Source organism: Meleagris gallopavo, chromosome 7 (genome assembly GCF_000146605.3).
Source record: "Meleagris gallopavo isolate NT-WF06-2002-E0010 breed Aviagen turkey brand Nicholas breeding stock chromosome 7, Turkey_5.1, whole genome shotgun sequence".
Classification (NCBI taxonomy): Eukaryota; Metazoa; Chordata; class Aves; order Galliformes; family Phasianidae; genus Meleagris; species Meleagris gallopavo.
Window position 1 is genome coordinate 18,006,582 of NC_015017.2, and position 12,306 is coordinate 18,018,887.

Here is a 12,306-nt window from a genome sequence, read left to right on the forward strand (position 1 = left end):
CCCCGTCGCCTTCCTTCCCCTGTCCCAGCAGTGAGGGACGCACCGCCGCCTCCCTCCCCAGCAGCCGAGCGGACACGAAGCGCTGACCCGCCGCTGTGTAACAGAGCTCCCAGCTCTCTTCGAGGTGCTTCGAAGTCTTCCGATGCCCCGCCGCCATTCCCAAGGAATACGGGCAGAGCCGAGGGCTGCTCGGCCCCCTGGCAGCCTGCAATTCAAGGGACGTGCGGCACGGCCGCGGCAGGAAGACACGCAGAACAGGGCCAGGAGTGAACTTCATTGATTGCAAAAACTCCACAGCCACTCAGTAGCACAACTCCAATCAGACAGGAAAAAACAGGTATCGCCCGACACCGTGTTCCAGCAGCCACGTGAAAGATGGCGACGGGTTGCAGAAAGGGGCTCTTCGTTGCTCAGGACCCATCTGCTCGTGTCCCCTTACTCACTCACTCCCTCTGTCCCCCCCAACACTCCCAGCCAACCCCCTGCCCCCAGAGCTGTGTCTGACTGCGCTCCCCACCCCACCCCGTCCCCAAACGAAACGGTGAAAGTTAAAATTATTTACACTTTTAGCCATTTAAAAACCCAATAAAATAACTTTGCATATGTCCTACTGGGGATTTGGGTATTAGCAGCAGCTACAGCTAGCTCAGTACTCGGCGTGCAAAACGAAAGACAAACAGAAGACGGACCAAAATACCGCACCATTACTAGGAAGCGTTTGCAGGGGTTGGTGCTCCGTTGTGGCGTAAGGCTTCCAGGAGCCGGCTCCTCCCCAGCGGCGGGGCAGGGCCGTCTCCCGCTCAGCCAGCAGAGGCCGGGCTCTAGGATGGAAAGGATTTGTTATTCCAAACACAGCACATCAACACTGACGCGTTTCCATCCCAATCAACACAGACATCTAAAACCCGCTGCGCGTTCGCCACGTGAGTTCTTCCTTCTTTCCAGTGACGACGGAGATTGAAGGGGTGCACAAAGAAGACCTAAGACATAGATGCTGCTGTCATCGCTGCCTCCTCCTCATCTCCTTGCTTTGGCAGCTCAGCAAGAGCGGGAGAGGGGGAAGCCGGAGCCGGAGTGGCAGGAGACTCTTGCCCTTCCTGCTCCTCCCCAAGGCCCAGCTCTACATCCATTTGCTCCAGCTCCCTCTGATCCAGTAGCTCAAAGTCATCGGCTTCCTCCTCGTCCTCTGGTGAAACTGCTGCCTCTGCCTCCACCACTTCGGTCCCTGACAGCTGTGCTTGGAAGCTCAGTTTCTCTTCGGGCTCGGTGGGGAGGAACTCAGAGAGGGAGGGTCCCTCGCTGGCCTCTGAGGACCGCAGCAGGGCGGAGAGGGTGTTCTGCACCGCTGTGGTAATGGCAGTGGTGACGATCTCCTCGCTCAGCGTGTCGATGCAGATGCCCATGCCCGGTGCAGGGACAGTCTCTGGCTCCATGCTGCCTCCTGCCACCTGCCCACTCCCGTTGAAGTGCGTATTTACAAAATGGAGAGGAGACGCTAAGCGAAGGATGGAGAGGTCAGAGTCCGCAGCCTCCTTCTCTGCTGAGTCCAGCTCACGGGCAGCGTGGGCAAGCTCAGGACCCAGAGGCACACCAAATGCGTCTTCATCACTCTGTGGTCCCAGATCTCTGGAATGATATTCTTCCACGGAGGGAAACTCTGCCAGGTCTTTGGAAAATGACTCCTCCGGCTCACTGTGCAGGCTCTGCTGATCCAGGTCTGGAAGGCACCAGCATTAACATCAACATTAAGGCACGGTTACCTCGCCTCGGCCCAGAGTGCTGACATCTCCCATCCACATTCTCCCAGCTGACACACCATTGCTCTCTTCTAGGTCTTCTCCCAGTTTTGGGAGCACAGGCATTTGCAGTTATTCCCTTCTCCCGGTGGCACTACTCACCTAGCGTTCCCTTTCCTATTCTGCTCTATGCACTCTGTGCTCTGAGCAAACCAACTTTCCTTTGTTCTCACTGCTCACAGCACTCCCTTTCTGCCTGTTCCTCCCCAGACACTCAAGCGACCACATTGGAGCAATCATCTTTACACTCCACACAACTGACCGAGCTTGTCAGTTGTAGTGGAAATGCTAAGTCACGGCTTGGAACAGAATTCCCCTGCTGGGAAGGCAGGGCCAACCCAGGGCAGCTCAGGTGCACGCAATGCATTGAGTGACTGGAAGGGGTGGAGCCAGGATCCACCTCTTCCCAGACCTCATTTAAGGGTGGGCAGTGGAGGTGAGGGCATCTCTTGCTGGAGCTTCCTGCCTACCTGAGGTCTTCTAAAGGTAAGTAGACTTTATTTCTGTGCCCATGGCTGCTGCACTGGGGCTTGTTCTCATTTGTTATAGCCTAGGATTGTGCCACCCCAATGTTATTCCTGTACTTTCCATCACATTGTAGCATTACATTAATCTGGCAGGGTGAGCTGTCTGACCTGTTCCAACCAGCATCATACAGTGGTGTATGACCATACTATGCCATTATTTTTGTGGGTCTTCTCTACTCTCGTATCCTCTGCCATTTTGCAGGGATTTTGAGGATGGCCTGCCTTCCTTTCTGGAGTGATGAGGAAGTGCTGGCTTATGGGACAGTTATCAGAAGCCTATCTCCAGTCCTGACCAACTCTGTACTACCCGTAAAGCCAGGGCATACTGTGTTGCCACTACTGCTTCCTTCTTTTAATATTTTTCCCCCTGCAAATAGCTGAGATCTCTCTGTGTCGTCCCACTTAGAAGAGCAGTTACTCTGGGTCAAAACACCCCAGGTAAGGGAGGCAGCAAAATGTCACATTATGTACCTTCAGAAACATCTGTCAGCTGTGGGGTGGTAGCCCTTGAGACAGAAAAGCCCCCGCTCTCCAGGATGGAAGCCTCTTCATCAGACAGCTCAGAATCTGTGATTGACAGTGCCAGGGCAGTTTTCTTCACATCCACCTGTATAGAATGAAAGCAGAGCAATAAATTCCTGTATGTCTGACTACCAGTGAATCATCTCCACACAAGCCAGAGTGTCCAGGCAGAAGTCCTTCTCTGGAGAGAGTGTGCAGGGACACTATGAAAGCAGAAGGGATGTGACAAAGTGCTTACTGCCTGCCAGTGAAGGACAGTCACAACTCACTGGCTTTCCTGATTGCTGGAACTTTGCCTGCTCTCAGTGAAGGACCTGAAAGAGCAGTACAAGGTGAGATCAGCCTGCAGGAGTCTCACAAGACTTTAATCCTTCTTTTTGGGAACATCAAGGAGCAAAACACCCCTTCCCTCTTGCTTTCGTGCTAGGCACAAAGAAGCCACCGACATGTAACAGCAGCTCAAGTTATCTGCATTGCTTTGGAAGTTAAAGCTTCCCACTTCACCCCAAGAGCCTAGCTCCATGCTCAGGCTCCTTTAAAAGCAAACCATCTTGCACCATCTCTGTGGTGCGTGCACAGAAGAGTCTCATCTTGCCTGACTGAGGGCAGGAGGTCAAGGTAAAAGACACTAGTACTACTCCTCTTCCTTTCCTAGCTGTGAGCAGAATGGGAGCCTCCTGCACATTGTACAAGCAAAGCTAAGGAGACTTTTGTGTCCTCTGAGCACACAGCATGAGCATCAAAGCAATTCTGCAGGTCAGCTGGTGGCTGAGGCCTGACTCCTCCCATCCTGCCTCACCAACTCTGAATTCTTAATAACCAGACTGGTTATTAAGCAATCTTCAAACAGATATTCATCAAACAGGTACGCTTCCTCCCTGGGATTCTGCAGTGACTTGCTGGTGTACTGTTTACCAGTGTGGCTGTACTCATACCACCTGTGGTTCTCAAGATGCCACAGAGAGGAAGGACTGGCTCCTGTATAGGTTTGCTGTGCTCTTACCACTGGGGAGAAGCCTGACAGTTCTGCCTCACTCTCACTCTCCGTCTCTGCTGTTGGCTCATCACCTGCTGCAGGCTCACTCTTCACTTGTCGCTCTATGAGTAAAAATAAAAAAAGATGGGTTTACTTGAGACTGAATTTTATTCTTTTATGCATCACTCACCCAACACTTCTACCCCGTAAAACCACACAGGTTTACCAGAATGTACAAGTTTCCAGAGACAACTACAACCTGCTGCTTTTGTTTGCTATATTGAGGACAAGCCCAGTTTTTCTCTCTCAAACCCTCAAGCTTCAGTCTTCCTCCCTGCTCCATCACAGCAACATACTGTTTTCACATACTCTTCCCTTGTGCTTCACCCTGGAGTCAGGAAGAAGGTGAGTGCTTACTCTTCTTCTCGTGCTTGTGGTGCAATGTCTCCGCTTTCATACTGTAGTCCAGTTTCATCAGAACAGGCTCCAATCGTGTGTACATCCTCTGGATCAGCTCATGGTAGACCACCAGCGGCCACAGAAGAATGCTGAGCACTGCAATGAACACAGGGTGAAAGGAGTGTAAGAGGAAGAACAGGCACCATCACTCTGTGTCAAGGGAAGCGCAGCTGAACTGAATGTGCTTTCCATTTGACAGTTTGAAGTCCTAACCCTTGGTTATTCTTAATCATTCCAAAGCTGATAAATTAGTCAGGTTTTCCTAACCAATGTCTGTCCATGTTCATGTTTTGATACAGGTTTTTTGTTAAAATGAGACAGAAGCTCCCCGTTTCAGCTACTGTGTCCCAGCCCCAGCATGCAACAAAGGCCCTAAAATGGGGCATTCAAATAACAATATAAACCAAAAATAACTGAAACTTTTAGAAAGGTAGCAGCACAGAGACATGCCAGCAGCAAAGCACCTGAACCACCTCTGGAACCAGCAGGGACTCAGGATGCAGTTAGAAAGCCTTATTTGCTAAACATGTGCTTTCTTTAATAACTCTCTCAAACAGATTGTAGGAACTGAGAAACTGCAGTTCTCTGCTTCTCTGAGACCTGACCAGCACAGCTGCAAGGATAAAAGAGGAAAGCAATGTTTTAGTGATGGCTCCCTCTCCTGACTTTGCAGTTACACTGCATACACACACTTAAAGCAAGAATTCCCACAGTGCACTGCTTGTATTGATTTATTACCTAGCAGATAACCCTGCAAAAAAAAATAAAAACCCACAAAAAAACCAACCAAACAAAAGTCACCAAAACCACACATGCTTCTACCACTCTGTCAACAGCACAGCTAGGTCGTGTTTCAGTGTATGTCACGGGAGCTGCTTATACTCACAAATGATGTAGGAGATCATTATGCCTGGAACATAGTGTCCAACTACAGCCAGAATCAGGCAGCCTGAACAGACACTCATGCAGAACTGAAGGAAGAGAGGAACAAACAGAAGTGACAAGACGTAGAGATACATTTATGCAACCAGTGCAGGCAACCCAGTTAGAACAAAGAAAGGGATATTCCTACAGAGTTCAGTACATAAGCCCTCCCCTCCTGCCCTCTCCAAAAGCAGTATAAGCGTTTATTTTCTTGCTCAGCTTTGCACTGAGGGCATTGAGATGCTGATGGTCACAACTCAGACAGATTGGTTGGGTTAAGCTGTAAGCATTAGAAGTTCAAGCACAGGAAGACCAAGGTAACTGCAGACCCCATTCACAAAAACAAATCAAAACTTCAGTGGATGGTTGTTTTTTTTTGAACAAAATGATGTTCCTTAAGGATGGGAGACTGCACGCTGCCATTTTAGAGTATATCTTCTCTGAAAAGTTCGGCATTTTGAGAAAACCTTGTACTGTCCTGACAGAGATTGAAAGCTGTTTGAGTCACTAGATGATGTGCCACTGCTCTGCAATAAACCAACTGGCAACAGCAGTAGAACCCACGCTCCCACTAGGCCAGGTGATTCCTCCTCTGGAGAAAGTGAAAGGATAATGGTGTAGCCCTGATGGTTTGTCCTGAATTCTCCTGGGGATGAGGAAAAGTGAGAACAAGCACCCTGTAAACCAGGGTGTGGGTTAAGAAACTGACTACATCCAGCAATGAAGAGCTTTGTTTGTAACACAGGGGCTCTACAAAAGCTAGAGTCCTCTAAGGGTTTTGTTTCCAGTGGTTCTAGTCCCCTGCAGCCTACTGCTGGGACAGTGATTTAGCAGAAGAGTAATCAGCAGTGACAAAAACCCACTCCTTTTGGCATGCTGGACCCAGCAAGCCTGATGTGACCCTAGCAGCCAGTCTGTCCTATCTTTGTGGTGCTGAGGTAACTCCTGCCTACAAACCTTTCCTAAACAATGTCACAGCCATTAGAACATGGCTTTTGACATACACTCAGGAACACTCTTGCATTTAGATTTAGCTAGCTACAAACTGCAAGATAGATAGAATCACCATAAAGGGTTGAACAGAGCCTATGAATGGGGCAGAGCCTGTAAGCTCCCTTCTTCACTCCCACTACCAATCTAAGAGCTTAATTTGCACACTAGGCAATAAAACTAAGTACAGCTAGCTATTCACAGAGGACAGTAAGTTCAGGTCCTGTTTACAAACTTAAGAAGCCAATCACTCATGAATTAAGCTTCCTGGGACAGAGTCTGAAAGGAAGGAACAGCAAGTGTTAAGCAGGAACAGCAATTGTAAAAACACTGATTTGACATTCCTCCATCTCCTAGGGCCATTAGCAATGGAAAAGAAAGCCCCTGCAGGGAAGAGTAGGTATCTCCAGCTTACCTTGGCAGGATTTTGCCTCTTGTACTGTAGCAGTTCCTGCAGGTACAGCCTGAAGGTGACCCAGCTCTCTGCCAGACAGTGGCACAGCTCAGGGACACTGAGCAGGTGAGGCTGTGCCCCTGAAGTCACCCCCTCACTAGAGACAGACAAGAGTGAGAAGACAACCTTTGAACACGGTCTGCTTGGTTTTTGGGTACAACAGCTGCACAGGGACATGTAGGTCCCTACCAAAGGCTTGACAATTCTGACTGCATCTGCAACTGAACTCCGGAAGACACTTGATTTCTAGACATTTTTTCTTTTAAGCAGGAAGAGAGCCAAGAGACAGCTGAGCCAAGCAGCAGCAGCAAACACGTCACAGCATTCCCATGCCACAGGCCCAAGATGCAAAGCAATTTGCCCAAAGCCACGCAGACAGAAGTGCTGGAGGTGGAACCAGTTAGGTGGCCCTCTCTGGCAACAAGTCCCAGGTCAGCAGAGCGCAGTGCTCAGACCTATAATCACAGCTGAGCATGGAATGCCAGCCACGCTGCCACAGGCAGCACATATGGCCTGCAAAAGTCAGTCTCAGGGATTTCTTGCTCTCTTTTTCTTAAAATAGTCCAGGACGTGTCCAGGGAAGAAACCTGAGAGTTCCTAACATCAGAAGCACCTGAGCTTTACTGCTGTTCCAAGAACATTAAATTTCTCCAGTCTCAAACTGTGGCTCCCAAGCTGTGCAGCTGTCACTGCACAAGAAACTGCTACCAAGGTTTCACAGCAGGAGCCATGCAGTCTACTGACAACAACAAAGAGGGAAGGTGAAATCAGCACACTAAATGAAGGTATCCCCACTCTTCTCTTGCACCAAGGAGCACGTTACTGAGCTTACCTGTCCCCTCCTGGCTCCTCTGATGGCTGAGCTGTAGAACAGAGAACAGAGAACAATCAGCCAAGTGAAAAATAAAACTTGACATTTTTGGCACTCAAATAGAGCACAGCTGGAAACGTATCATCTTCAGCTAGGGATGCACCCCGGGGACTTATCTGTGCTCTCAAGCAAGCGGGAATCACTGGCTTGGAGTTTGTATTGTGAAGGCTGAAGTCCCACGTGCCTGGACAGTACCATCCCCACGGGTGGTGGAAGCAGCCCAAAGACAATCACAGCTGCCCAGCCCTTGTCACTCACCCAAGACTGTCAGCACAGTCTCTGAGCTGGGCAAAGCTTCAGCTGCTCCCCTGGAACTCAACATAGCACTAGCAGGTCTGAGCTGCACCTCCCTGAGACCAGACCACAGCTCCTGGCAGGATGCTGTGTACAAATGCCAGAAATCTCGCTGCTGTCTCTGCCCTTTCCCATGGAATTAAGTACTAAATAGCAGTCTCATGCATAATTATCTAATTTTAGGGCTCTTTCATGCCTCCTGACAGCCCTTTGTGCCAGCAAGGCACATATATAACTACACTGCTAAGCCTGGATAAAAACAAGGCAAAGCTTCTGCCATTCCTCTCTGCACCCAACCCAGTGACAATCAAACAGGGACTCCACACAGTGTTGAGGGCAGGAGCAGTGCTTCAGTGGCAGAGGTCACATAGGTCAATGCTCTAGCCGACAACGAACTTTGCTCAGGCTGTCCAAGAGGTTCTGGAGATTGGTGAGACACTGTCTCGCACACCACATGTCACCCCAAAAGCAGGACTGAAATAACGGAACAGAGTTTATGTTCAGAGGTCGAGCCACTTGCTAGAAATGCGCTTAAATGAACAAAAAGGGTTTTGAAGCCTCCCCGGAGTCATCGGCCAGATGCAAGGCCCAAGAGTGGCAGTGACTTCCCCACGGAAAGCAGCCTCGTCACCATTCTCCCAAGGCAGGGAACGCTGGGCCAAGTCCGTCAGACTCCTCCTACCACCGCAGGCACCACAGCAGTGCAGTGGAGCGGCAGGCCATCCGCAGAGGGGAGGAGGCAGTTCTTTGAGAGCGTGACCCAGATTTCCAGTAATCGGGCCTGACAAGAGGAGTCAACTGCTCTCGGCCTAGGCTGCCCACAAGCGATTGGTGTGGCTGCTGGGGCAGCAGGAACTCGGGCTGACCGCCACAGCATGAGAAAGGAGTGTTATGGACGCAGTTGTACCCCTGGGGGGCAGCTGCTTCTCCTTCACAACTGCTGCTGTTGTATTTTGTTATCGTGTGCAGACATCTAAAGCTGCTTAATCACAGCTCGCAGAAATCCAGCTGTCTCTCAAAGCGTCATCTTTTATCTGCAATGAAGCACCAAAAAAAATGTATTTGGCATCAGCCCCTCTGTGATTGCTGGCTGTACCAGCTACCAAATGAGGCACTGGACAACTGCCACACTCCATTGGACAGATGCACCAGCAACACAGTGAGCGGGGTGGCACGGGAGCTCCTGTCCTCTCAGATCGGCTGTCTGTGTCCTAGCCATCAAGAACACGCCAGCAGAGGGAGTGAAACGGTTCTCCTCAGCTGCTTCTGAAGGCTTCAGAGAGACTTTTGGGAGCTGCAGAACACTTCAGCAGGCTGCAGTGTGTCCACGTGACTTAAGCTCTCTGGCAAAACAAGGGCTGTCAACAGTAGCTTGCTTCCTGTGGTAGTGCAGTCTGCCTGCTGTCCATCCCAACGCACCGGAGCCTTACACCAGCTGGAGGAACACTGCAACCGCACTAAATCCAGAGAGCATTGCTGACAGGACATGCTGGCTTAGGTAAGGCTTAACTCTAACCTGTGCTGCTATACTGCCTAGCCCCAGTACAATTAAGCCAGCAAGAACACCCAGCTGGCCTCACATCATCAGCAATCTTGCTGCCAGCATTACACACCCGACGGTGGATGAATACAAACTGCTTGACATACAGCAGACTCTTCTGAGAGAGCAGGCAGCCACACAAGAGTTTAGGTTACATGCTGGTACTGACAAATTATCACTGATGGATTTCTTGGCTCTTCCAGGTTTTCAACACTTCCCCAAGAGGCATTCTTCATCTGTGTATAAACTTCAGCTGCAAAGCAGGGGCCCTTTTTAAGGAATACCAGCATTCAATTGCAACCATCCCAGAACGTGTTTAAAATCCATTTGGATGTGGTGCTCAGGGACATAATATAGCAGTGGGGTTGTTAGAGTTAGGGTAGTATGGTTAGGCTGTGGTCGGACTTGATGATCTTGAAGGTCTTTTCCAACCTGAGCAATTCTATGACTCTAACGCAGCTATTGCTAGAAGAGTTCTACACTAAACTGTGACCAAAACACACTACTAAACAACAATGCCACTAAAAGACACTGCTACTCAACAGCTATTTCAGGAGAAAACTAAGGTGCTACCCAAGTCCTTACATGACATTTAAATGGAATCCACACAGTGGCAGTTACGTACAAAGAAAATCCCTGCACTCGTGATAAAAATATGCTGTCCCACCTGACAGGGCCTGAACCAGTGATGGTGCACCTGGTGGGAAGGCAGGGCCAACCGAGGGAGCCCAGGTGGATGCAATGCAGTGAGTGACCAGAAGGGGTGGAGCCAGGATCCATCTCTTCCCAGACCTCATTTAAGGGCTGGCAGGGGGGAGGTGAGGGGGTCTTATTGGAGATCCCTGTCTGCTGGAGGACTTCTAGAGGTAAGCAGTTTTTCTTCCTCTGTTTCTGGGTCCGTGGCTGCTGCACTAGGGCTTGTTCTCATTTGCTGCAGCCTAGGATTGTACTACTCTGCTATTATTGCTGTTTGTTCCATCACATTATAGCATTACAGGATCTAAAAAGGTTGTGCATCTCTGTGCTATTAGTGTGTCCTTGATCACAGTGTGTGAGTAACTGCAAAATACGTGCTGAGGCTCTTTCATTCCTTCAGAGATGATGCTATAACCAGTCAACTCAGACAAGGAGAACTGCCACAAGCTGAGGTTTGTGTATATGCTTGCTGATTTGTAAAGGTGTGGTACTGACCTACTTCCAAAAGCTCCTAGAAAGGCTTACAGCACTGAGGAGGAAAGCCACAAAGCTACAGCTCTGCTCCAGCAGGAAGCAAGAGCCACACAAGAATCCCTAAGCATTCAGCAATGTGAAGTCAACAGGAGGCCCCTAAAGAACCCAGAGCACTGCTGCTTCCTTGTAGAGGCTGAGGAAATGTGGTCCAGTGGACTATGTCAAAATCAGAGCTGTGACCTAACCAGGAATACCAGAAAGGTGGCACTGTTCCTAGTTTTCAGCAACTGGAAAGCATCAGAGAGCCAGAGGGGAGTGGAATGCAGGGAGGAACAGCACTGAGGAGGAGCTCAGTAGGATGAGAGCTGACTCTATACAGAATGGATGACACAGGATTAGCTAAACTCCTGAATTATGAGTGGTTTTTCTTTCCCATGCCTTGCTGTTTTATATTACTCAAATTGATTTCAGTATGGATTTCCCACTTCTTTTGCAACAGCACAACTTTTACAAGCCTGGTACTTCTTAAAAAGATTTCACTTTCCCTGCCCCCCCTCCCACCTGCCTCAATAACACCATTCTGCAGTGGACACCAAGCTTTGGTGTTTCTGGACATGTTTCAAGTGAGATGTTTTGGGTTGGTTTTAAACTATTCCCTAAAAAATCCAATACAAATAAGCAGGAAATTAAATTGGCCTGTCCAGTTTGGCTGCCTAGCTACCTGAACCACACAAAGCAAACAGTTTTGAGGCTACAGCTGAAACGTGTCTAATCTTATCAGGACTTCTGTGAAAGCACCCTTTAAGTCAGTACTCTTACAGGTCAAATAAAGGGCACCTTACAAACACACACAGAGGGGCTTTTATTCAGAAACCCTCCTTAGAGCAGGAGGGCTCCAAGCTGTCTTTTAACCGCAGCAGTGAATGCAGAAGGCAGGTCTGGGTGCAGTCATCTAAAAATAAATTCTAGTGAAGGAGCCACTCAAAGCAGACAGCAGCCTTCCATCCTGTCATGGTTATGAGACTGTTCTCCTTGTTGCTTTTCTGTCTGATGTTGGCAAAGACCCTTCAATAAATGGGATAGCTCAGCCAAGTGATGGGGCTTGCTGATTAGCTGCAGCCCAGCTGCTGCTCTGAACACAACATGTGAACTGTCAGGGTGTAAGCCTATGCTATGTTTAACTGAAACGCATTCAACTCAAACTCCCATTTCTTTCTGCCATTTCAGATGTGAAATGATCCTTCTCAGTAAGAGCTGAAGGAAAGAAATGATGCAGCACAAATACTGCATCATCCCTCTTCCCTGCTGAGCTGGCTTGGACACCCTTAGTCACTCTCCCCGTGAACTCCTCACAGCATCCCTCAGCACTGGGAGCAACTGTGTCAGTCCTCAAGGAGGCTGCTTGCGGCAAAGGCTTGCTTGGGGTACCTCCTGGTACCCGGACACAAGCAGGCAGGAGGCAGCAGTGCCAAAGCCTGCAGTTACAGTTGGAACAGGGCTGACACAACTTTTGGCAAAGCCAGTGCTGTGGCCGCTGGAACTGTGCCAGTAGCTCCAGCACCACCCATCACGTACCTGGGAAGTCAAACAGGAACCTGGGCTTCCATCTCTCCAGCAAGAGGATGCCAAGGAGAGACATGCTGAGGAGAAAGAGGGGTCTCAGGGAAGTGGAGGAAAACAGCCTAGAAATCAAACGAGAAATCGTTAGCTGGGGGCCGAGGCGCTGAGCTACCGCTCCGGTGAGCAGAGGTGGCTCGGCACAGGGCAGCGCGGACACGTCCGA

The 12,306-nt window shown here is 49.7% G+C and overlaps 1 protein-coding gene across 1 annotated transcript; it reads right to left on the minus strand.

Annotated features, from left to right (window-relative positions):
- Positions 1-255: 255 nt before the first annotated feature.
- RETREG2 (reticulophagy regulator family member 2) lies at positions 256-12,306 on the minus strand (the record flags this gene model as incomplete). The annotated part of the gene is made up of 8 exons (XM_010713632.3): positions 256-1,717; positions 2,795-2,930; positions 3,849-3,943; positions 4,239-4,376; positions 5,167-5,251; positions 6,610-6,745; positions 7,481-7,511; positions 12,099-12,306. Coding segments are annotated over 8 exons (1,566 nt in total), but the record flags the coding sequence as incomplete, so codon positions are not given.